General features: G+C 40.7%; 1 protein-coding gene across 1 annotated transcript in view; it reads right to left on the bottom strand.

The window, feature by feature from the left end:
* The window catches only part of LOC117551384 (phosphatidylinositol 3,4,5-trisphosphate-dependent Rac exchanger 2 protein-like), a 46,101-nt gene extending 21,106 nt beyond the window's left edge, over positions 1-24,995 (bottom strand). The window contains exons 1-4 of the mRNA XM_034224250.1: positions 24,898-24,995; positions 24,459-24,602; positions 22,165-22,279; positions 466-532 (exon numbers count right to left, since the gene is read on the bottom strand). Coding sequence (XP_034080141.1) covers positions 466-532; positions 22,165-22,279; positions 24,459-24,602; positions 24,898-24,985 — 414 coding nt within the window. The 5' untranslated portion in view covers positions 24,986-24,995. The remainder of the gene's footprint in view (positions 1-465; positions 533-22,164; positions 22,280-24,458; positions 24,603-24,897) is intronic.
* Positions 24,996-27,102: the final 2,107 nt, after the last annotated feature.

Below are 27,102 nucleotides of genomic sequence, written 5' to 3'. Positions count from 1 at the left end.
AGACTCAAACCCAAAGTTAACAACTTGTATGAGACTCAAACCCAAAGTTAACAGCTTGTATGAGACTCAAACCCAAAGTTAACGACTTGTATGAGACTCAAACCCAAAGTTAACAGCTTGTATGAGACTCAAACCCAAAGTTAACGACTTGCATGAGACTCAAACCCAAAGTTAACAACTTGTATGAGACTCAAACCCAAAGTTAACAGCTTGTATGAGACTCAAACCCAAAGTTAACAGCTTGTATGAGACTCAAACCCAAAGTTAACAACTTGTATGAGACTCAAACCCAAAGTCAACAGCTTGTTTGTCTCAAAACAATGAATAGTTCTAAAATTGGATTTTTTTTGGAGTTGTTTTTAATGCGGGAAAAAAAGATTGGGTTTTTGCCTTTTCTCTGTTTTATATCATATTAAAGATCGTGTTTTTGTGTCTTGTCCTGAAATCATCATGAGTTTCTCTCACCTTATCGATGAGAGCAGCTTTAGGAGTGGAGCTTGGCGTCAGATTGGACTGGTCCAGGTAGAAAGCCCTGAGGACACACACACACAACATGTGAGTAAAAACACATCTGTGTGTGTGAAGCGTGAAGCACTCAGCATCCATCAGCTGAGTAACGGGGTCCAGCTCAGCAGAATCACACGCTCAGCATCTCTGTGTCTGGGCGTCACTCCAACTCATTCATTCATGCAGAGCAGAGGGAGCCATTCCCTCTCTCTCCACAGGGGGCAGCACTTTATGAGTCCCAATGAAGTGCACACTCAGCAGTCAGCATCAGTGAGTAATCCAGCAGTTATAAATAGAAACACCATGATTAACCCCCTGTAATGAAATCACTTCTTCTCCAGCAGAGAGGAGACCTGCTTTCTGAAATCAGCTCGAAGAGGAATCATCTCTCCGAGCTGTTTCTCCCTGATTCAAGAGACTGATTATAAACAAGGAATTCAAAGCCATGGAGAAGCATGCTCGCCAAACAATGAACTATATACTTGATAATGCAGCGCTGCAGGAAACAGTACGTATGAACAGGCACTTAAAGGGAGAGTCACCCCCAAAATAATCATTTATATATCAATGACTTCCACAGATAACTTTGTATTCTGGAAGAAAACAGGTTGTTTCTTGCATGCTAACAAATGGACTGTTGCGTTTAAAAAAAAAGCAATATCAAAGATAATCTACATTTGAAATACATGTTGGACTCATCGAGGATGCACAAGACAGAGGCCCTGATTTCCTTACATTCCTGAGCGTATTTCTGCATTTTTTGAACCATGCAAAAGTGCCCTGCAATATTTCAAAGTATCATGGGGTGAGTAATTGATAAGTAATTATTGTATGGGTTAAAGTGTCCCTTTAAGTCCAGTTCCTGCCGTCGTTAAGGCTAAGCAAGTGTGTGATCTCATCAATCTCAGATGTTCAGGTGCACATTTCTCTCTTGTTGAAGTTTTCCAGGTGCTTCATCTCCCTGTGAGCAAATTACCCTTTAACCTTTTGGCATGCTTTATTAAATCACTAGGAGCTGAGTTAGCGGAGGGTTCAGAGCTAACAGCCCGTGTAATTGTTTCAAGATGGCCGTGTCATTTAAAAGCTGCTCACAGTATAAACGACTTAAACGGCATCTCGTAAAAAGCACTGAAGGCAAAACAGGAAGCTCGAAATACTGGATTTACTGCTGATGTTCAGGTGTATATCAGTATGTAGTGTCTCTACTTTAAAGAGTCCTCTCCTGCTGATGTTCAGGTGTATATCAGTATGTAGTGTCTCTACTTTAAAGAGTCCTCTCCTGCTGATGTTCAGGTGTATATCAGTATGTAGTGTCTCTACTTTAAAGAGTCCTCTCCTGCTGATGTTCAGGTGTATATCAGTATGTAGTGTCTCTACTTTAAAGAGTCCTCTCCTGCTGATGTTCAGGTGTATATCAGTATGTAGTGTCTCTACTTTAAAGAGTCCTCTCCTGCTGATGTTCAGGTGTATATCAGTATGTAGTGTCTCTACTTTAAAGAGTCCTCTCCTGCTGATGTTCAGGTGTATATCAGTATGTAGTGTCTCTACTTTAAAGAGTCCTCTCCTGCTGATGTTCAGGTGTATATCAGTATGTAGTGTCTCTACTTTAAAGAGTCCTCTCCTGCTGATGTTCAGGTGTATATCTGTATGTAGTGTCTCTACTTTAAAGAGTCCTCTCCTGCTGATGTTCAGGTGTATATCAGTATGTAGTGTCTCTACTTTAAAGAGTCCTCTCCTGCTGATGTTCAGGTGTATATCAGTATGTAGTGTCTCTACTTTAAAGAGTCCTCTCCTGCTGATGTTCAGGTGTATATCAGTATGTAGTGTCTCTACTTTAAAGAGTCCTCTCCTGCTGATGTTCAGGTGTATATCAGTATGTAGTGTCTCTACTTTAAAGAGTCCTCTCCTGCTGATGTTCAGGTGTATATCAGTATGTAGTGTCTCTACTTTAAAGAGTCCTCTCCTGCTGATGTTCAGGTGTATATCAGTGTGTAGTGTCTCTACTTTAAAGAGTCCTCTCCTGCTGATGTTCTGGTGTATATCAGTATGTAGTGTCTCTACTTTAAAGAGTCCTCTCCTGCTGATGTTCAGGTGTATATCAGTATGTAGTGTCTCTACTTTAAAGAGTCCTCTCCTGCTGATGTTCAGGTGTATATCAGTATGTAGTGTCTCTACTTTAAAGAGTCCTCTCCTGCTGATGTTCAGGTGTATATCAGTATGTAGTGTCTCTACTTTAAAGAGTCCTCTCCTGCTGATGTTCAGGTGTATATCAGTAGGTAGTGTCTCTACTTTAAAGAGTCCTCTCCTGATGATGTTCAGGTGTATATCAGTATGTAGTGTATCTACTTTAAAGAGTCCTCTCCTGCTGATGTTCAGGTGTATATCAGTATGTAGAGTCTCTACTTTAAAGAGTCCTCTCCTGCTGATGTTCAGGTGCATATCAGTATGTAGTGTCTCTACTTTAAAGAGTCCTCTCCTGCTGATGTTCAGGTGTATATCAGTAGGTAGTGTCTCTACTTTAAAGAGTCCTCTCCTGCTGATGTTCAGGTGCATATCAGTATGTAGTGTCTCTACTTTAAAGAGTCCTCTCCTGCTGATGTTCAGGTGCATATCAGTATGTAGTGTCTCTACTTTAAAGAGTCCTCTCCTGCTGATGTTCAGGTGTATATCAGTATGTAGAGTCTCTACTTTAAAGAGTCCTCTCCTGCTGATGTTCAGGTGTATATCAGTATGTAGTGTCTCTACTTTAAAGAGTCCTCTCCTGCTGATGTTCAGGTGTATATCAGTATGTAGTGTCTCTACTTTAAAGAGTCCTCTCCTGCTGATGTTCAGGTGTATATCAGTATGTAGTGTCTCTACTTTAAAGAGTCCTCTCCTGCTGATGTTCAGGTGTATATCAGTATGTAGTGTCTCTACTTTAAAGAGTCCTCTCCTGCTGATGTTCAGGTGTATATCAGTATGTAGTGTCTCTACTTTAAAGAGTTCTCTCCTGCTGATGTTCAGGTGTATATCAGTATGTAGTGTCTCTACTTTAAAGAGTCCTCTCCTGCTGATGTTCAGGTGCATATCAGTATGTAGTGTCTCTACTTAAAGAGTCCTCTCCTGCTGATGTTCAGGTGTATATCAGTATGTAGAGTCTCTACTTTAAAGAGTCCTCTCCTGCTGATGTTCAGGTGTATATCAGTATGTAGTGTCTCTACTTTAAAGAGTCCTCTCCTGCTGATGTTCAGGTGTATATCAGTATGTAGTGTCTCTACTTTAAAGAGTCCTCTCCTGCTGATGTTCAGGTGTATATCAGTATGTAGTGTCTCTACTTTAAAGAGTCCTCTCCTGCTGATGTTCAGGTGTATATCAGTATGTAGTGTCTCTACTTTAAAGAGTCCTCTCCTGCTGATGTTCAGGTGTATATCAGTATGTAGTGTCTCTACTTTAAAGAGTTCTCTCCTGCTGATGTTCAGGTGTATATCAGTATGTAGTGTCTCTACTTTAAAGAGTCCTCTCCTGCTGATGTTCAGGTGTATATCAGTATGTAGTGTCTCTACTTTAAAGAGTCCTCTCCTGCTGATGTTCAGGTGTATATCAGTATGTAGTGTCTCTACTTTAAAGAGTCCTCTCCTGCTGATGTTCAGGTGTATATCAGTATGTAGTGTCTCTACTTTAAAGAGTCCTCTCCTGCTGATGTTCAGGTGTATATCAGTATGTAGTGTCTCTACTTTAAAGAGTCCTCTCCTGCTGATGTTCAGGTGTATATCAGTATGTAGTGTCTCTACTTTAAAGAGTCCTCTCCTGCTGATGTTCAGGTGTATATCAGTAGGTAGTGTCTCTACTTTAAAGAGTCCTCTCCTGATGATGTTCAGGTGTATATCAGTATGTAGTGTATCTACTTTAAAGAGTCCTCTCCTGCTGATGTTCAGGTGTATATCAGTATGTAGAGTCTCTACTTTAAAGAGTCCTCTCCTGCTGATGTTCAGGTGTATATCAGTATGTAGTGTCTCTACTTTAAAGAGTCCTCTCCTGCTGATGTTCAGGTGTATATCAGTAGGTAGTGTCTCTACTTTAAAGAGTCCTCTCCTGCTGATGTTCAGGTGCATATCAGTATGTAGTGTCTCTACTTTAAAGAGTCCTCTCCTGCTGATGTTCAGGTGCATATCAGTATGTAGTGTCTCTACTTTAAAGAGTCCTCTCCTGCTGATGTTCAGGTGTATATCAGTATGTAGAGTCTCTACTTTAAAGAGTCCTCTCCTGCTGATGTTCAGGTGTATATCAGTATGTAGTGTCTCTACTTTAAAGAGTCCTCTCCTGCTGATGTTCAGGTGTATATCAGTATGTAGTGTCTCTACTTTAAAGAGTCCTCTCCTGCTGATGTTCAGGTGTATATCAGTATGTAGTGTCTCCACTTTAAAGAGTCCTCTTCTGCTGATGTTCAGGTGTATATCAGTATGTAGTGTCTCTACTTTAAAGAGTCCTCTCCTGCTGATGTTCAGGTGTATATCAGTATGTAGTGTCTCTACTTTAAAGAGTTCTCTCCTGCTGATGTTCAGGTGTATATCAGTATGTAGTGTCTCTACTTTAAAGAGTCCTCTCCTGCTGATGTTCAGGTGCATATCAGTATGTAGTGTCTCTACTTTAAAGAGTCCTCTCCTGCTGATGTTCAGGTGTATATCAGTATGTAGAGTCTCTACTTTAAAGAGTCCTCTCCTGCTGATGTTCAGGTGTATATCAGTATGTAGTGTCTCTACTTTAAAGAGTCCTCTCCTGCTGATGTTCAGGTGTATATCAGTATGTAGTGTCTCTACTTTAAAGAGTCCTCTCCTGCTGATGTTGAGGTGTATATCAGTATGTAGTGTCTCTACTTTAAAGAGTCCTCTCCTGCTGATGTTCAGGTGTATATCAGTATGTAGTGTCTCTACTTTAAAGAGTCCTCTCCTGCTGATGTTCAGGTGTATATCAGTATGTAGTGTCTCTACTTTAAAGAGTTCTCTCCTGCTGATGTTCAGGTGTATATCAGTATGTAGTGTCTCTACTTTAAAGAGTCCTCTCCTGCTGATGTTCAGGTGTATATCAGTATGTAGTGTCTCTACTTTAAAGAGTCCTCTCCTGCTGATGTTCAGGTGTATATCAGTATGTAGTGTCTCTACTTTAAAGAGTCCTCTCCTGCTGATGTTCAGGTGTATATCAGTATGTAGTGTCTCTACTTTAAAGAGTCCTCTCCTGCTGATGTTCAGGTGTATATCAGTATGTAGTGTCTCTACTTTAAAGAGTCCTCTCCTGCTGATGTTCAGGTGTATATCAGTATGTAGTGTCTCTACTTTAAAGAGTCCTCTCCTGCTGATGTTCAGGTGTATATCAGTATGTAGTGTCTCTACTTTAAAGAGTCCTCTCCTGCTGATGTTCAGGTGTATATCAGTATGTAGTATCTCTACTTTAAAGAGTCCTCTCCTGCTGATGTTCAGGTGTATATCAGTATGTAGTGTCTCTACTTTAAAGAGTCCTCTCCTGCTGATGTTCAGGTGTATATCAGTATGTAGTGTCTCTACTTTAAAGAGTCCTCTCCTGCTGATGTTCAGGCATCTTAAAGGTTTGTAATTGTATCTGTCTAAGACAGGGATGGGCAACTTTGATGGTGGTGGGGGCCACATCATTGATGTACTGGCCACCAGGGGGCCGCAGATTCACTTGGAACACACACACAACAATTCCATGTGTTGGATGTAATTATTAACAAATATACTAAGTCTGACATCTTCATTGACATTTTACAATCAAAGGGAACGTCCTCTACTAAGCCACTGAACAGATATCAGTTCACAGAAATGTTATTTCATTTTTACAAGTGGCATGTTTGCATTGAACAGGTTATTAAACAGTGGAATACAACTATTTTAAACTATTGGAAAGCACGGACAATGTGTGAGTATTGAGATGAACCATTAGATGACATACACATGGAGTCATGAACTCTAACCCAGACATTAGTCACTAACTTGAACCTAAAACACTTTTAGCCCGTCTCTGCATTCCCCTTATTCCACACTGAGGGGAGGGTCCACACGCCCGCACTCTGCTGTTCCTCAGCGCCCCCCCTCCCTCCCTAACCCTAACCCCCCCCCCCCTCCCTCTGACATTATGAATGAAAAGCGTAGTAATCATAGATAACACGGCAGGGTCCGTGACAGTTTGTTTTCATCTGATTTCAAATAAACAAAGTCTTGGTTTTAAGAATATTAAACTTGTTTCGCCAAATTCAGAAGATAAAAACAACTTTGAAGCTAAAGGCATAATTACAAGCGGCAACTTAACGTCACAGCAGGCGTAACAACAGCCGGTGTTTCTTGTGAGGGTTTCCCCGGGAAACAATACACACAAATGCGTCACAGATTATTTTGCGGTATTTGAAATCATGTACGCAGCTCGCGACGTAACTAGGAGTCTAGTGGACCATCCCTGCTCTAAGAGGAGCATTTGTTTATCTGTTTCAGACTGAATAAAAGCTCCTTTTCTCGTCCTTTAAAAGTCTCAATATCTGCAGATTATCTCCATTTAAACCTTATATAATGCAAGAGAAGTGAATATGAAGCCCACACACACTGTGCAAAGTGAGGCTGGGAACACACACACACTCTCTATATATTTATATATATATATATATATATTAAGGTCTTCCTCCGCTGGGTGTGTGTTATTACTCGCTTTAAGCCTCTGAACTCCAGCTGCCCTGCTTTAGCGCCCGCAGGCTTTTACACAGGCTTAGCTCTTCCTTATCCAATATTAAAACGCATAAAGTGTAACTCAGCATCCACTGGGGAGGTCTCACAACCACAACAACGGTAGTGAAGAGGGGAGGGTATAAGGAAAACCTATGTGTAGATGCTTTTAACACACACACACACACACACACACACACACACACACACACACACACACACACACACACACACACACACACACACACACACACACACACACACACACACACACACACACACACACACACACACACACACACACACACCACACACACACCACACCACACACACACACACACACACACACACACACACACACACACCACACACCACACACACACACACACACACACACACACACACACACACACTAATGGAGCAGTTGGCTGCAGGCCAGAGGTTTCCTGCTCTGTTCTGATCTGGTTTTATGCTGTCGGCCGATGAGGACACTTCATTCTCGTTGTTTCTGCCTCGTCATGACAAAAGGACGCTGGAGGCCGTTTACAGCTCCAAACACCACAGAAGAAGAGGTTTTTTTCCACATTATCCTGCATCCAAACAGCACGAAGGAACACCCCGACTGAGTGTTTCAGACAGGAGAGAATGCTCAAAGCATCAAATATAATCCACCAGATGCGGCGGAAATAAAAAAACAACAAATACAATTGTAGGATACAGTTTGAGGATGCCAAAAGGTGAGTTGTGAACCTGAGAAAGCATTATAATAAACACAATATATTATGTTCAGGTACAGCTAATCTATAATGTAACTGCATGGCTTTTAAGGAGAAATGGATTGATACGTATCATTTGACACAATCTGTTTCACTGCGCTGCTCTGTGGGAGGCTGTGACCTCAGACTCTCACTGCAGCTGCCGAACACAAAGGGAGGCCATCCGTCCAGCTTTAGGTCGGACTGTCCGGTTTTCAATGTCTGTGCCCGTCTGCCGGCGCAGCCTTGAGCCGCTCATTTGTCCTCCTTTTGAGGTCATCCCTATTTTATACTTTTAGGGTATACAAATAAATAGACAATTATACAAAGAAATACAAAAACTAAGTTATGTGTAACTATATATCCCCGTAAGACAATAAAAGCCTTGAATCTTGAATTGAAAGGGAGTTCAGGAGTGAAAGGAAGCAGGAGTCAAGGGATTAAGGAAAGGGTGTCTCGGGAGTAAGGAAAGGGAGTTCAGGAGTGAAAGGAAGCAGGAGTCAAGGGATTAAGGAAAGGTTGTCTCGGGAGAAAGGAAAGGGAGTTCAGGAGGGAAAGGAAGCAGGAGTCAAGGGAGTAAGGAAAGGGAGTCAAAGGAGGAAGGAAATGGAGTTTAGGAGTGAAAGGAAGCAGGAGTCAAGGGATTAAGGAAAGGGTGTCTCGGGAGTAAGGAAAGGGAGTTAAGAGGAGGGAAAGGAAGCAGGAGTCAAGGGACTAAGGAAAGGAAGTTTAGGGTAGGGAAGCAGGAGTCAAGGGATTCAAATGACTTGTAGAGTCTCCTTGTACTATTTCTATTTCTATTCTATTGTATTTACTTGCATTTGAACGGTTGTATCTGTCATTGTGTTGCACTGCTGGAGGAGCCTAAGATTTTCATTGACAAAACTACACTGTGTACAAAGGACACTACACTACAAAGGACAGTAAAAGCCTTGAATCCTTGAGACGCCTCACACGTGTCCAGGCTGGATTATATATTTATGACAGCGTGCGTGAGGCTGCAGAGGTGCATGCTGGTCCCTGTAAATCACTCACTGAGTGACACTCTGCGTTATTAAATCTCCCAGAATCCCCTGCAGCGTCCTCGGGGTTTGATGGAGAACTGCTTCTGGAGGTCACTTCCTCACTTCCTATTTACACGTCCTGATTTATCACCAGCTGTATGTCGGACATGAGTTACTACGGCAGGAAAGACCTTCACATGCACGGGTACATCAATACAAAGGTGCTCATGCTGGACAACAGAGATGTCAACAGTACACACATCCTTTCCTCAAGTAGAGGTACACACATCCTTTCCTCAAGTAGAGGTACACACATCCTTTCCTCAAGTAGAAGTACACACATCCTTTCCTCAAGTAGAAGTACACACATCCTTTCCTCAAGTAGAAGTAGACACATCCTTTCCTCAAGTAGAAGTACACACATCCTTTCCTGAGGTAGAAGTACACACATCCTTTCCTCAAGTAGAAGTACACACATCCTTTACTCAAGTAGAAGTACAGATACTCGTGTTTAAAATACTCTGGTGAAAGTAGAAGTACTGACTAAACTTCTTTACTCAAGTCAAAGTAAAGAGGCTTTGAAATGTACTTCAGTAAAAAGTCCCCATAACTAGCAGCTGCTTTAAAGAGTACCTGACCTCCCTTTATATTAATAGAACAATAATGTCATTGTTAGCTAATGAATGTTTCCATGCTGAACAACGGCAACATGACAACGTTTCCATTGGTCCCTCTTCTTTAGAGAAGACCAGGAAATTATGGATACACGGATCGTGTTCAAATCAATAGGCACGCAATGACTCTAAAGAATAATGATCACGCATCAAACACACATTCAGACTAAAGGAACCAGCTGTTTGGAAAATAAGAGAAGTAGAAAGTACAAGTATTTGAGTTCAACATGAGAGAAGTAGAAAGTACAGGTATTTGAGTTCAACATGAAAGAAGTAGAAAGTACAGGTATTTGAGTTCAACATGTAAGAAGTAGAAAGTACAGGTATTTGAGTTCAACATGTAAGAAGTAGAAAGTACAGGTATTTGAGTTCAACATGTAAGAAGTAGAAAGTACAGGTATTTGAGTTCAACATGTAAGAAGTAAGAAAGTACAGGTATGACGTTCAACATGTAAGAAGTAGAAAGTACAGGTATTTGAGTTCAACATGTAAGAAGTAGAAAGTACAGGTATTTGAGTTCAACATGTGAGAAGTAGAAAGTACAAGTATTTGAGTTCAACATGTAAGAAGTAGAAAGTACAGGTATTTGGGTTCAACATGTAAGAAGTAGAAAGTACAGGTATTTGAGTTCAACATGTAAGAAGTAGAAAGTACAGGTATTTGGGTTCAACATGTGAGAAGTAGAAAGTACAGGTATTTGGGTTCAACATGTGAGAAGTAGAAAGTACAGGTATTTGAGTCAACATGTAAGAAGTAGAAAGTACAGGTATTTGTGTTCAACATGTAAGAAGTAGAAAGTACAGGTATTTGGGTTCAACATGTAAGAAGTAGAAAGTACAGGTATTTGAGTTCAACATGTAAGAAGTAGAAAGTACAGGTATTTGAGTTTAAACATGTGAGAAGTAGAAAGTACAGGTATTTGTGTTCAACATGTAAGAAGTAGAAAGTACAGGTATTTGAGTTCAACATGTAAGAAGTAGAAAGTACAGGTATTGAGTTCAACATGTAAGAAGTAGAAAGTACAGGTATTTGTGTTCAACATGTAAGAAGTAGAAAGTACAGGTATTTGAGTTCAACATGTAAGAAGTAGAAAGTACAGGTATTTGAGTTCAACATGTAAGAAGTAGAAAGTACAGGTATTTGAGTTTAACATGTAAGAAGTAGAAAGTACAGGTTTTGGTTCAACATGTAAGAAGTAGAAAGTACAGGTATTTGAGTTTAACATGTAAGAAGTAGAAAGTACAGGTATTTGGGTTCAACATGTAAGAAGTAGAAAGTACAGGTATTTGAGTTTAACATGTAAGAAGTAGAAAGTACAGGTATTTGAGTTCAACATGTGAGAAGTAGAAAGTACAGGTATTTGAGTTCAACATGTAAGAAGTAGAAAGTACAGGTATTTGAGTTCAACATGTAAGAGTAGAAAGTACAGGTATTTGGAGTTCAACATGTAAGAAGTAGAAAGTTCAGGTATTTGAGTTCAACATGTAAGAAGTAGAAAGTACAGGTATTTGAGTTTAACATGTAAGAAGTAGAAAGTACAGGTATTTGGGTTAACATGTAAGAAGTAGAAAGTACAGGTATTTGGTTTCAACATGTAAGAAGTAGAAAGTACAGGTATTTGATGTTCAACATGTAAGAAGTAGAAAGTACAGGTATTTGAGTTCAACATGTAAGAAGTAGAAAGTACAGGTATTTGAGTTCAACATGTAAGAAGTAGAAAGTACAGGTATTTGAGTTCAACATGTAAGAAGTAGAAAGTACAGGTATTTGAGTTCAACATGTAAGAAGTAGAAAGTACAGGTATTTGAGTTCAACATGTAAGAAGTAGAAAGTACAGGTATTTGAGTTCAACATGTAGAAGTAGAAAGTACAGGTATTTGAGTTCAACATGTGAGAAGTAGAAAGTACAGGTATTTGAGTTCAACGAAGTAGAAAGTACAGGTATTAGCAGGGCCGCCTTAATGCACGGGCTGACCTGGGCTGAAGCCCAGGGGCCTACGGAGATCGGGGGCCTATTATGAGCTAATACAAAAAACAAAATAAATTGAATATGAAACTTTTATTTCCAAAATCACACTATAAATACATTTTTGAAGCTTGTAAAGGGAAGAAGACAGCTCTCCCTCGCACTCCGCTGAAATTATGAATGTAGGCGTATAGTAATCATAGATAACACGGCAGGGTCCGTTACAGTTTGTTTTTATCTGGTTTCAAATAAACAAAGTCTTTCAGAATATTAAACTTGTTTCGGCAAATTCAGATGATAAATACAGCTTTGAAGCTTCGGCATAATTACAAGCGGAGAACGGAGTAACTTGACGTCACAGCAGGCAGAACAACAGCCGGTGTTATCACAATACACACAAATGCAAAGGTACACACACACACACACACACACACACACACACACACACACACACACACACACACACACACACACACACACACACACCACACACACACACACACACACACACACACACACCACACACACACACACACACACACACACACACACACACACACACACACACACACACACACACACACACGAGCTTCCACCAGACCAGTAATCCAAACGAAAATATCTTCCCTCCGTACTATTTTGATCATTTGCTCCGCTAATCAATGAGATCGATGGATTCCAGAGATGACTCCGTAACAGTCAGTGGGCACCACTTAACAGCCAATCAGAATGAGAATATGTTTCACATGTGACTTATTCAAATTGCGAGTGATTGAGTGACGGATGAAGGTTGTTTAGGAGAAAATGTCGGAGAAGAAAAAGTTTGAGAGTGGCGCTCGGAAAAGGAAATTGTTGAGGGAAAAGGAGTTTCGAGACAAGCAGCTATTACAAAACATGCCGAAGCTTACAGGTTATTTTAAACCTGTAGGCCAGGATGAGGGGGAAGGACAGATGAGTTCTGTAACGAGCCCCAGGGCCTGATGGGAGGTTAAGGCGGGCTTGGGTATTTGTGTTCAAAATGTAAGAAGTCAAAGTAAAAAGTGGTCAGAAAAATAAGTAGTGGAGTAAAGTACTGATACCAGAAACATGTACTTAAGTACAGTACCGAAGTATTTGTACTCCACTACTTCCCACCTCTGCACATACAGAGCCTTGTATACAGGGTGTAGTCCAGTGGAGGCGTTTCCGTGTGTGAGCGTCTTTTTTAACAACAAACGGCTGCATTTTCTAACCAAAACATGAATATTCAAATGAGTGAAAGAGAGATCAGGGAGAGTTGAGACGCGAGGAGATAAGAAACACTTCACAAAGGAAAGGTTATTGTAATTCAAACTTGTATCTAAAAGGTTGTAATGGTATCTGTTTCAGACTGAATAAAAGCACCTTGTCTCGTCCTTTAAAAGTCTCAATATCTGCAGATGAGGAAAACATACAGAGGGTGTAGACAGGGCCGGCCCTTGGCATAGGCAGTGTAGGCGAATGCTAAGGGCGCATCAACCTATGGGGGGGCGCCGGAAAAAAAAAAAAAAAAAAAAGTTAGAAATTAAAAGTTTTTTTTTTCTTTTTTTCTTAGCAACACAATTACCCGATTTTGGATCAACAAAGTACATGTTATTATCTTATACTAAAAGAACAACGCCTATATTGCGTACAGCGCCCATAAACTATGGCGCACCCCCCCCCCCCAAAATCAAGTTGAACTGCCCCAGTAAAAAACAGAGGTTTATGTGAAATAGTTCTTTTTTTAAAATAATGGTTTTAGTGGCAATTATAGGTTTTAATTTTGTATTTGTGTTCATTTAAAATAAATCAAACTCCCAAAAAACGTACACAGCTTTTATTAACATTGGAATTTACTGTGTAAGCGGCCGCGGGGGGGGGGGGGGGGGCTTTAGAGAGCTCTCTCCTGAAAGACGGAGAGGCTCTGATTACCTCAGCTCAGTGAGGTAAAGGCACACCTTTATATGATCATTATAGTTGTAAAAAAATAAGAGAATAGATTTCCATCTATTCTCTTATAGTATAAAATACTGTATGACAGTAAAAAAAAGTTGTTATTAATAATCAACAATACAGTTTAAAAGGGGAGTGATTTGTAAAATATCCATAAAGAAAAAGTAAATCTGCTTCCAGTTCTGATTCATCTGGATGCTGAGGTGTATCCATAGATCTCTTACTGTTGCTCTCAAAGTGCAACAGATTGATGCTTTTAACTTCAATATTTAAAAAAAAGAAATCTTCCCGGGGGAGCTTGCCTCCGGACCCCCCTAGAGGACGTTAGGTCCCCCCCACTTAAATCATGTTCAAATGGATAGGATACTAAATACATTTGCACACATCTTGTGTCCATATCTTTCTGTTTTGGTGGTCATGCCACACCGTGCACGTGCATGCATGCGCGAGTCACGGTGAGTGTCTGCATTTGGGGGGGCGCTAGCTAAAATCTTGCAGCAAAATGGTCGGGGCCGGCCCTGGGTGTAGATCACAGATGCATCTCTTTACAAAGCAATGAAGAAGAAGAGAAGTGTTGATATGAAGCCTCACTGAGAGCAGACGTGTCATCGTTCCAGCTGCTCAATGAACCAATCAGAGAGGCGATGAGTGGATCTGTGCCTCTCTTCCTTCATCACAGAAAAGAGCCTCTCAAAGCTAGGAAACATCAGATGATACATGTTTTCATTCTCATAGAGAACGAGTCATATTTCCTCACTGCTTCTAACACTAACGCACGTTTCATGGAGGACGTTTTGCTGCAGCAGCTTTTGTGTTATTAATCATAACCGCCCGAGAGGAGGACAACCATCAGTCACATGGTTTCTGTGGAGCTCAGATTTGTGTTGTTGTTGTTGTGCTGATTCATGTTGAAGGGATGTTACACATCTATTGTTGAGTGAGAGTGTGATTTACACCGCTGTCTGTCAATTCAATTCAAGGCTTTATCATCATGTGCACATTAGCTAAAGTGTGGGTAAGGCCATTCAAAACGTAGGACAATAAAACAGATATAATAGTGCAGGAGAATGTTTTGAGATGTGCAAGTAAATCCAAATAAGAGTCTATATACAAGTGAAGAGGTGTGTGTCCGATACACGTGTGCATATCTGTGTTTGAAACAAATGAAGCTCCTGAGTCAGTCCTCGTTAACTCGATGCATTAGTTTGCCACTAAACGTCTCTAAATTAAAAGCAATAAAAGTGTTTTCGCTGGACTCTAGCTCAGCTCATTTCTCTTATAGTTATACTTAAATTACATACTGTAGGTTTAACCAGCTAATATTCAGAGGTGGGAAGTAGTGGAGTACAAATACTTCGTTACTGTACTTAAGTACATGTTTCTGGTATCAGTACTCCACTACTTATTTTTCTGACTTTTTACTTTGACTTCTTACACGTTACAAATACCTGTACTTTCTACTTCTCACATGTTGAACACAAATACCTGTACTTTCTACTTCTTACATGTTGAACTCAAATACCTGTACTTTCTACTTCTTACATGTTGAACACAAATACCTGTACTTTCTACTTCTCGACATGTTGAAACACAAATACCTGTACTTTCTACTTCTTACATGTTGAACTCAAATACCTGTACTTTCTACTTCTCGACAATGTTGAACCCAAATACCTGTACTTTCTACTTCTAGAGCGATGTTGAACTCAAATACCTGTACTTTCTACTTCTTACATGTTGAACACAAATACCTGTACTTCTACTTCTTACATGTTGAACTCAAATACCTGTACTTTCTACTTCTTACATGTTGAACACAAATACCTGTACTTTCTACTTCTCACATGTTGAACACAAATACCTGTACTTTCTACTTCTTACATGTTGAACTCAAATACCTGTACTTTCTACTTCTCACATGTTGAACCAAATACCTGTACTTTCTACTTCTTACATGTTGAAACTCAAATACCTGTACTTTCTACTTCTTACATGTTGAACTCAAATACCTGTACTTTCTACTTCTTACATGTTGAACCCAAATACCTGTACTTTCTACTTCTCACATGTTGAACACAAATACCTGTACTTTCTACTTCTTACATGTTGAAACACAAATACCTGTACTTTCTACTTCTTACATGTTGAACACAAATACCTGTACTTTCTACTTCTTACATGTTGAACACAAATACCTGTACTTTCTACTTCTTACATGTTGAACTCAAATAACCTGTACTTTCTACTTCTCACATGTTGAACTCAAATACCTGTACTTTCTACTTCTTACATGTTGAACCCAATATACCTTGTACTTTCTACTTCTCACATGTTGAACTCAAATACCTGTACTTTCTACTTCTTACATGTTGAACTCAAATACCTGTACTTTCTACTTCTTACATGTTGAACTCAAATACCTGTACTTTCTACTTCTTACATGTGTGAACTCAAATACCTGTACTTTCTACTTCTCACATGTTGAACTCAAATACCTGTACTTTCTACTTCTTACATGTTGAAACCCAAATACCTGTACTTTCTACTTCTCACATGTTGAACTCAAATACCTGTACTTTCTACTTCTTACATGTTGAACTCAAATACCTGTACTTTCTACTTCTTACATGTTGAACTCAAATACCTGTACTTTCTACTTCTTACATGTTGAACTCAAATACCTGTACTTTCTACTTCTTACATGTTGAACTCAAATACCTGTACTTTCTACTTCTTACATGTTGAACTCAAATACCTGTACTTTCTACTTCTCTCATGTTGAACTCAAATACCTGTACTTTCTACTTCTTACATGTTGAACTCAAATACCTGTACTTTCTACTTCTCACATGTTGAACTCAAATACCTGTACTTTCTACTTCTTACATGTTGAACTCAAATCCTGTACTTCTACTTCTTACATGTTGAACTCAAATACCTGTACTTTCTACTTCTTACATGTTTGAACTCAAATACCTGTACTTTCTACTTCTTACATGTTGAACTCAAATACCTGTACTTTCTACTTCTCACATGTTGAACTCAAATACCTGTACTTTCTACTTCTTACATGTTGAACCCAAATACCTGTACTTTCTACTTCTTACATGTTGAACTCAAATACCTGTACTTTCTACTTCTTACATGTTGAACTCAAATACCTGTACTTTCTACTTCTTACATGTTGAACACAAATACCTGTACTTTCTACTTCTTACATGTTGAACTCAAATACCTGTACTTTCTACTTCTTACATGTTGAACTCAAATACCTGTACTTTCTACTTCTCACATGTTGAACTCAAATACCTGTACTTTCTACTTCTTACATGTTGAACCCAAATACCTGTACTTTCTACTTCTTACATGTTGAACTCAAATACCTGTACTTTCTACTTCTTACATGTTGAACTCAAATACCTGTACTTTCTACTTCTTACATGTTGAACCCAAATACCTGTACTTTCTACTTCTTACATGTTGAACTCAAATACTTGTACTTTCTACTTCTTACATGTTGAACTCAAATACCTGTACTTTCTACTTCTTACATGTTGAACCCAAATACTTGTACTTTCTACTTCTTACATGTTGAACTCAAATACCTGTACTTTCTACTTCTCTCATGTTGAACCCAAATACCTGTACTTTCTACTTCTTACATGTTGAACTCAAATACCTGTACTTTCTACTTCTTACATGTTGAACTCAAATACTTGTACTTTCTACTTCTTACATGTTGAACTCAAATACCTGTACTTTCTACTTCTTACATGTTGAACTCAAATACTTGTACTTTCTACTTCTTACATGTTGAACTCAAATACCTGTACTTTCTACTTCTTACATGTTGAACACAAATACCTGTACTTTCTACTTCTTACATGTTGAACTCAAATACCTGTACTTTCTACTTCTTACATGTTGAACTCAAATACTTGTACTTTCTACTTCTTACATGTTGAACTCAAATACCTGAACTTTCTACTTCTTACATGTTGAACTCAAATACTTGTACTTTCTACTTCTCACATGTTGAACTCAAATACCTGTACTTTCTACTTCTCTCATTTTCCAAACAGCTGGTTCCTTTAGTCTGAATGTGTGTTTGATGCGTGATCATTATTCTTTAGAGTCATTGCGTGCCTATTGATTTGAACACGATCCGTGTATCCATCATTTCCTGGTCTTGTCTAAAGAAGAGGGACCAATGGAAACGTTGTCATGTTGCCGTTGTTCAGCATGGAAACATTCATTAGCTAACAATGACATTATTGTTCTATTAATATAAAGGGAGGTCAGGTACTCTTTAAAGCAGCTGCTAGTTATGGGGACTTTCTACTGAAGTACATTTCAAAGCCTTTACTTTCACTTGATAAAGAAGTTTAGTCAGTACTTCTACTTTCACCAGAGTGTTTTTAAACACGAGTATCTGTACTTCTACTTGAGTGAAGGAGTACTTTTCCATCTCTGCATTTGTTCCCTGAAAACAGAGAGGATGGATCCAGCTTCCAAAGCAGTACTGTGATTACAAAAGAGAGACTGCACTGCGGAGATTCCCAACGGCTGATGGGAACACTAATGATCTGTTTAACTAACAGCATGCATCATAAATCCATGTGTTGATCTCTCCTCCTCCGTCATCACACACCATCTGTCAGATCATTTAAATGTGTATCGCGGCGTGAGAAACGTAACGACTGTCTCTCAAACATTTCCTCGTTACTGCCACGTGCATTTGAATAAGGACAGATAGCTGAATGCCTGCAGTGAAACACACTCCGCTGCATCAACGTGTGAATAGGAAATGAGAATAACCTGCAACACATGTCCTGAAAAACACAAAGTACCTCGAGGCACTTCCTGTCAGAAAGAGAGAAATGAGAGTAATCTGTCTTTGGATAAAAGACCCTCACCTCCTTCCTCTTCCTCTGGCTCTACGTATTCCCCTCTCAGTGTCCCCTCTTCCTTCCCACAGTCCTGGAGGAGACGTCTCTGAACATCATGTTGCCTCCTCCTTACTCAGCATATGTTCTTAGACATGCATCTCAAAGCTTGTGACGAAGACCTGGAGACGAGTAGTTTTGAAAATGCAGAATATAGGAATGTTTTCTGACCCTCATCACATCACTGCTGCAGCAAAATGAGAACATGCCAGATCAATGTGCCTCCGTACTAAAGTATTAAACTAGGTTCCTCAAAGGAAGGACACACGAAGCTCTTGTGTGGTTGCTGTTGTTTGTTGCCTGTCTTTGTAAAGAAAAACTAACTCCACTCAAACTTCTTCTAAATAATTCATTCACACCAACGCAACTCCGGTTCAAGCTCCGTGAGCCTTTCAGGTTCAGAACCGGTTCTTCGGTTTAGCTCCGGCTCTTTTCACACCGCCCAGAGTCCGACTGGTGCTGCGTCATTGCGTCATCGTTTGCGTGCCTGCTTCATAAAGCCAACCCGTGCGGAAACCCCTCACAGCTGACAACAACAACAACAACAACAACAATGGCCGATTGTGTTCCAGCTTCCTCTGCACCTCTTCAGAAGACCAGATTCCCAGCAGCTAGCTGGTCTCTTCAGTGGACCACTGCTGCTTGTTAAGTTTCTCCATCGTTGTACAAACTGGATAAAACGCGGGCTTGTTGTTGTTGTTCAGGAGTTGATCCCGCCCCTGCCCCCGCCTCGACGTAAGCGTGACTATGTGGTGCTTTTGCTCTAGCCGGACAATTTTTTGGTGCTTGAAACGAACCGGATTCCGGAGCTAAGAGGCTGCTCCGCTGCGGTGTGAACAGGAAAACCCAGTGCTTTTCAAGCTCCAGCTCCGAACCGGCCCTGAAACACCGTTGGTGTAAATGAGGTATGAGAAACAGAGATTCAGAGCTCTGTAGAAATGCCACCGATTACAAATCAATATCTCTTTCGTCCGTCTGTCACTTTTCAGGCGTATACCCCGAATTAAGAAAATACAAAGTGCTTGTGCATATGGAAATATCTGGCAAAAATGATTCCTAGATTTAACAAATATTTGTTTTAGTTAAACATATTCTGCTAATATTGGAAAAACTCCAAGCTGATTTAAATGTCTTGTTTTTTTCACTTCAAAATCAATCAATCAAATTCTTTATTATTCTGCCGGGTTATTTCGCCCCTCTTCTCCTCCCGCATTCCACATCGCAGAAACTCCGTTCAAACATCAAAACGTTCAGCTCGGTCGGGAATCGACGGCTATTACTTTTATTATTCATAACTTTCATAATTCCAGAGATACATCCCATAATTCATCACATTTTTAACCATTGAAGTCAATGGAGAAAATCTTCCGACTTCAACAAATCTTCATGCGACTTCAACTGCTAACTGTTCATTCATACTTTCACTCAGAAACCTCATTCCAACTTTAAAACGTTAAACATCTTTCTGACATTATTCGTGTAAAACAACTTTTAAATTTGATTCGTACTTTTAGAGATATTAAACATTGTTCAGACCTTGGTAAAGAGGCCTTCTTCAGATTTTAGAGTGCGTGATGTCACAGCTAGAGTGGAAGACAGATTTAATTTTGCCTTCATATATTTTTTTTAAAACTACCATAATTCCCAAACCCTACATTCCTGAGATATCGTTTATCCTGAGAAACGTAGGAAAACATCTCGTAGCTTGAAAGATAAAAAAATATTAAGCAAAAATAATTAAACAAAAGGCCTCTTGAGAGCATGAAGTAACAAAAACCTTCAACATCACTCCATTAAACCCCATTGTAAGTTCAGCCTCACCTCACCACAGCAGCCAAAGGATAAAATCAGATTTTCATGTCATAATTTTAAGGGCAAACGTAATTGTAAGTAGATGGAAGGTCCTCCATTGATATTGAATCCAAAGAAGAAACAAGCCTGAAACTAACCTCTAATTAAGCAAATATAGCAATGAACCATCGACTAAGTCCTTTTGAGAGTTCCCGTTTCGACCTGCAGAGTTCTCAGTGATTGCATGTCGTCAGTAACGCTCGTTAGTGTCTAATTGGACGGTTCTAGAGTGATGATGATGAGTGATATGTACGATACGATACGATACGATATACTTTATTGTCCCCGTAAGGAAATTCGTTCTGGGCTCCGTCCAGCAGTTCCGCATACATGTACATAATATACAAACATAGTGGACATTTAAGAGACATACACATATCATCAATCATACACCGTTTGAACAAACACAATACACGCAGACGCACATACTGACAATGGCGACCTATTGCACAACCCTCATGGCCAACATTTAAAAAAAGTACATTTCATTACATTTGACTTCGACTACATTTCATTTCCTGTCAATGTTAAGAAGTTTAACGGACATTGGTAGGAATGAGTGCTTAGCGGTTCAGCCTGCTCTTGGGAACCCTGAATCTTCTACCAGAAGGTAGGAGCTGGAATTCTGGGTGGAGTATGTGGGTGGGATCAGACACTATTTTGTTTGCCTGTCTGATAATGGACTGCTCATATATGTTTTGGAGAGATGGGTGTTTTTTAACCCCCATAATTTTCATAGCCGTCTGTACCAGGCGAGCGATCTGTGACTTTGACTGCACTGTCAAGTTACCGTACCAGGCAGTGATACCATACCTAATGATGCTCTCCAACACTGCATGATAAAACAGTAACATGAACTTCTGGTCGACTCCGAAAGCCCGGAGTCGACGCAGAAAGTACAATCGCTGTTGAAGTCTAGAGCACAGACCTTGAACATGCGCCTTCCAGCTGAGTGTATTATCTAGATGGACACCAAGGTACTTATAGGAGCTGACCTGAGTTATGGGTTCATTGTGGATAACCACCGGGCTAAGGTCACCCACTGCCTTTGGGTCCCACACCATCTCCTCAGTCTTCTTCACATTCAGCACTAGATGGCTAGAATCACACCACTGCACAAATCTCTCTATTTCAGAGTGATAAGCCGATGAACTGCTGCCCTTGTGCATTAAGCCAAGGATAGCTGTATCATCAGAGAATTTGATGATATAATTCTCCGGGTGGATTCTTGTACAGTCGTTTGTGTACAGTGTGAAGAGGACCGGGGAGCTCACACAACCCTGGGGGGCTCCTGTACTGATGGTCCGGGGCTCTGAGAGGGCATTGTTGACCCTGACTTGCTGAGTGCGATTGGTTAAAAACGAAAAATACCATTTCAAGATGAAAGGATTTATATTGATCTTAATCAGTTTTTGAAGCAAGATGTGAGGCTGCAGTGTGTTAAAAGCCGAGCTGAAATCCACAAACAGTAGGCGTACATATGCCTTAGGATCTTCCAGGTGTTTAGTGACCAGGTGTGTGATGCTATTTAGAGCATCGTCTGTGCCACGCCCTTGCTTGTAGGCAAACTGAAAAGGGTCTAAATGTACATCAACCTCCATTTTTAGCAGCGGCACCATGATCCTCTCAAAACATTTCATGACAATGGATGTCAATGCAACAGGCCTAAAATCATTGTTTACCTTTGGACAAGGTTTTTTGGGGACAGGTTTTATTATTGATTTTTTCCAGAGGGTGGGGATGGTGTGAAGATCAACAGATTTTTGAAATATGGGACACCATGCTGGTGTCAGTGTGTGTGTACCTCAGTCTCTTGTAGTACTGCTTGACCTTCTCCAGAGACGAGGAGTTGATCTGCGCCTGATACTCCTCCACAGACACGTTGTCTCTGTAGTAATAACCCTCCATGCTCTCCAGAGCTGAAACACAACATCAATAACAATCACTGCTTTTGAATCATATATAATCCTGTCTTGGATAACTGGACTTAAACTCCCACTGTCTTTGATTTGATTTGAATGAACAATAAAACAAAGAAATATTAAGAATACTGAAATGAAACAAGAGAATTATGATGCTGTCCAACTTAAGCAGGATCAGATTGATAAACAAAAATATGACTGACTCTAAATGATATATAAACAAATGATCTAATTACACATCTGAGAAGGGGTGGGAAGAAGTTACACTTATTTAATCCCACCCCTTCCCCCAAAAACTACATTATTGACATATATATATAAATGTATGGCTACATACAATAAACATTTACAATTATAAATAGATCATTATTACTTCAATATATATATATACTGTACATTTATCATTTATATTCAATCTAATATTTAATAATCCATTCCGTGCTAAATTGATGTATATATCATATCCTGCTTTATATTGTGAGATCACATGTATATTTGAGACGTTTACATTTTGGATTATTTATTTCTAGTCTTTTAATTTCTCTAATGTTCAAAGCCTTGTCTTTTTAAGCTGCTGCAACGCAAACATTTCCTACATCAATAAAGTACTTCTTATGTAATTATCTTAAAGGTCAGCTATCAGGTCTCAGATATATAAAAATATATATAAAAACACGTCTGAAGTGTTTTGCTCCAAACACCAAACAGATCATTCTAGCCATGCCTCATATCCCTCTATTTCACTTCCTGTTTCTAAAGTGCTGATCTGGGTATAAAGCTTTAAAGAGGAGGGGTCTGAGCTCATGTCCCTCTACTCACATAAAGCTTTAAAGAGGAGGGGTCTGAGCTCATGTCCCTCTACTCACATAAAGCTTTTAAGAGGAGGGGTCTGAGCTCATGTCCCTCTACTCACATAAAGCTTTAAAGAGGAGGGGTCTGAGCTCATGTCCCTCTACTCACATAAAGCTTTAAAGAGGAGGGGTCTGAGCTCATGTCCCTCTACTCACATAAAGCTTTAAAGAGGAGGGGTCTGAGCTCATGTCCCTCTACTCACATAAAGCTTTAAAGAGGAGGGTCTGAGCTCATGTCCCTCTACTCACATAAAGCTTTAAAGAGGAGGGGTCTGAGCTCATGTCCCTCTACTCACATAAAGCTTTAAAGAGGAGGGTCTGAGCTCATGCGGGACCCGGCAGCTACCGTCTAAACTAAATGCTGCCGTGATGAAACGCCATATCATGGATTATCAAGGATTCTCTCTGAAACAGTTTGGAGCTCAAAGGCTTTCTCTCTTGCCGGTTATACCACAAGGTGAGTTCCTTTCTACTTCCTGCTTCTTCACACACATGCTCTCCAGTACAGGTTAGCTCTGAGTGTTAGCGATGCTAATGTAAACACCGACCAGATTACGTCCAAAACAGTCGGGCATTGTTTCTGATAGCAACGTTTCTGATTGGCCCGTGGGTCCACATTTCAGATATTACGTCATATCGGACGCAAATCTGGATCAGCTCCGTTGTTCCCCGTTTTTAGAGATTTGGGAGAGGAAGGAGGAAGGAAAAGAGAGAGGGTTTTATTTCCTGACGCTGCGTGAGTTCCCCGACACACCGGGGACACACAGGGGACACAGCGGGGACACAGCGGGGACACAGCGGGGGGACACAGGGGACGCACCGGGGACACAGCGGGGACGCACAGGGGACACACCGGGGACACAGCGGGGACACAGCGGGGACGCACCGGGGACGCACCGGTGACACACAGGGGACACATGTTGATGTAGAGAAGACATCACAAAGTGCATTTTGCACGATAGGAGACCTTTAACTTATCTTATTTTTTTCTTAATCGTTTAACCTTTATTAGATTTACAGCATTTGTATTACTATTATCTTTTAATTTCTGCCGATATGTTCACTTTGTTTTATGGGGGTTTATATTTTATATTGTTGCATCGACTCAGTCGTCTTGTGTCTCATCTGAGAGAGAATCATACCTTTGACCTCCTGGAGTCTCTCAACCTGATCACATGTTAGATTTTGCTGCATGGACCTTTTAAAGTTCTTAAATAATCCTTATTGTGTATTTTTATATGTGATGTTTTGTAAAGCACGTTGAGCGGCACGTGCTGTATGAGAAGTGCTGTATGAATAAAGCTTTATTGTTATCTCGTCTTTACCCTGAGTGAAGAGCACGGGGAAGATCTTCACTCCTCCTCCACTCCTCAGGCGGGGGGGAAGCTGCAGGAAGTAGAAACTCTCCAGGTGGAAACAGACTTTCAACGCCTGACGAGATCCTTCAACCTGGAAGGACATGGGCATGTCTACAGGAAGGGAGGAGGAGAGGAGGAGAGGAGGAGAGGAGAGGACAGGAGGAGAGGAGGAGAAGAGGAGAGGAGAGGAGAGGAGGAGAGGAGGGGAGAGGAGGAGAGGAGGAGAGGAGGAGGACAGAGGAGATGAGGAGAATAAAGGGGAAGATTAGACAAGAGGAGAGAGAAGAAGAGATGAGGAGACAAGGAAAGGAGAGTATGAGAGGATGTTCAAGCTCAATCTTGTCTTGTAGTGATATCCTCATTAAAAGTCAGATGTAATCTAGAAGCCTCTGATGAGGTGACGTACTGGCCACCAGCGGCTCGCCCTCAAACTGCAGGAAGTAGAAAGTGACCTTCTCCAAGTCCATCAGAGCCACCTGGCAGTCCTCCAGCATCGCCTGCTCGTCCGTCTGCACAGAAACAATAACAATAACACTTTAGGTGACATGATGCATTGTGGGAAATGTAGGCACCAGGAAGAACGCATTGAAAAGCAATAGATGATTCCCTTTGGTCCTGCAGCGCCTATTTAGAGTCCGTCGTGAGTCTGCTCGGAAACTAAATCAAGAAATGCACTACAGGAATGCCCTCCTGTTTGTTTGTTTGTTTGTTTGTTTGTTTGTTGTCCTTGTGTACAGTAGCATAAAGGGACTACAACTGAGGTTACACTTCGAAAATTTGAGCAAAAACAAGACACGTTTTCTGACTGTGTGACGAGATACTGAGTGTGTGTGTGTGTGTGTGTGTGTGTGTGTGTGTGTGTGTGTGTGTGTGTGTGTGTGTGTGTGTGTGTGTGTGTGTGTGTGTGTGTTTATACAAGTTGTATACTGTTGAGTTCACTGGTCATTCTCACACACACACACTTCTCTCTAAGGACACACTGGAAATGGCCCTACATGTGACAGAGCGACCCTGAAACCTGCCAACTGTGTGTGTGTGTGTGTGTGTGTGTGTGTGTGTGTGTGTGTGTGTGTGTGTGTGTGGGCATGTGTATCACACACACACACATTCAGTCTACACACACACAGCATCACACCTTTCATGTGCAGCCCTACAGGCTGGTCCCGCTCCACAGGGACGCATGAAAGAAGAACGACTTGAGAAATAAAGGAGAAGGGAGCACACACTAACCTGAATAATATCAAAACACACCTTTAAACCACTTCCTGTCTTATTCCCAGCGAGAGACGACAGAAATAGAGAATCCAAACACCTGTGCGCTGATAAAATCTGTTTTGATTCCTTCAAAGGAAAGTTACAGCCCTGAGGCTATTAAGACAAGACTTCAATTATTAGATGTTTTTGTAGAGAAATGTTCAAATGGATCTCAGTCAAGTTTTAGCATTCAGATTCAATTCAAGCGGAGAAGTTCAACAGCTTGACACCAAAGGGTTTAAAGGTCTCTTTACTTAAAACAATGTGAACCGCTCCTGTGAATATGCAGCACCATCATTTCCCCCAAAGCATGGGCATCTGGGGGATGAAGATAAAACCCTCCAAATGGACAGATTGTGATTTGCATTTCATCTTAATTTTAGAAATAGTTAATGGCACAGTGAGAAGGATTTGTAAACACAAGCAGGAAGTGAAACCACACACACACACACACACACACACACACACACACACACACACACACACTGTGACGAAGATGGCTTCGTCACTGTGGACTGACGGCTTCGGGCTTTGTATATTGCACATGTCTTTTATTTTGAAAAGTGTTCCCCCTCCCGTTCTTTCTGTTACTCCTGATTATGTTCACCTGGTGCCCTGTGTTGTCTCCTCCCCCCTCACCTGTGTCTAATTGCTGATTAGTGGGTGTGTATTTAGGCTCTGTGTTTCCTGTCTGGTGAAGGCTGATAGTGTGGGTGAGAGCTGGTGACTGTGTTCACCTGGGCAGCAATATTGAAGCTGTGTATCCTGAACCACAGCGATGAATAAATGCCCACACCGGGTTATATTTGAATTCCCTGCCTCCTTGCTTGGTCGGGCCGCTCAACGGTCAGTTTCACACACACACACACACACACACGACTGTTCAGGTGACATCAAATGAAAGCAGATCTGTCGTGTTTTTCAGCAGATTATGAAGTGACAGTAGAGTTGTGTTTCTCACCAGGTTAGAGAGATTATGAAGTGACAGTAGAGTTGTGTTTCTCACCAGGTTAGAGAGATTATGAAGTGACAGTAGAGTTGTGTTTCTCACCAGGTTAGAGAGATTATGAAGTGACAGTAGAGTTGTGTTTCTCACCAGGTTAGAGAGATTATGAACTGACAGTAGAGTTGTGTTTCTCACCAGGTTAGAGAGAGATTATGAAGTGACAGTAGAGTTGTGTTTCTCACCAGGTTAGAGAGATTATGAAGTGACAGTAGAGTTGTGTTTCTCACCAGGTTAGAGAGAGATTATGAAGTGACAGTAGAGTTGTGTTTCTCACCAGGTTAGAGAGATTATGAAGTGACAGTGGAGTTGTGTTCTCACCAGGTTAGAGAGATTATGAAAGTGACAGTTTTT

The sequence above is a fragment of the Gymnodraco acuticeps genome, unplaced genomic scaffold, assembly GCF_902827175.1.
Source record: "Gymnodraco acuticeps unplaced genomic scaffold, fGymAcu1.1, whole genome shotgun sequence".
Lineage (NCBI taxonomy): Eukaryota > Metazoa > Chordata > Actinopteri > Perciformes > Bathydraconidae > Gymnodraco > Gymnodraco acuticeps.
The sequence above is the reverse complement of the archived record's forward strand: the minus strand, read 5'-3'. Positions and strand labels throughout refer to the sequence as shown.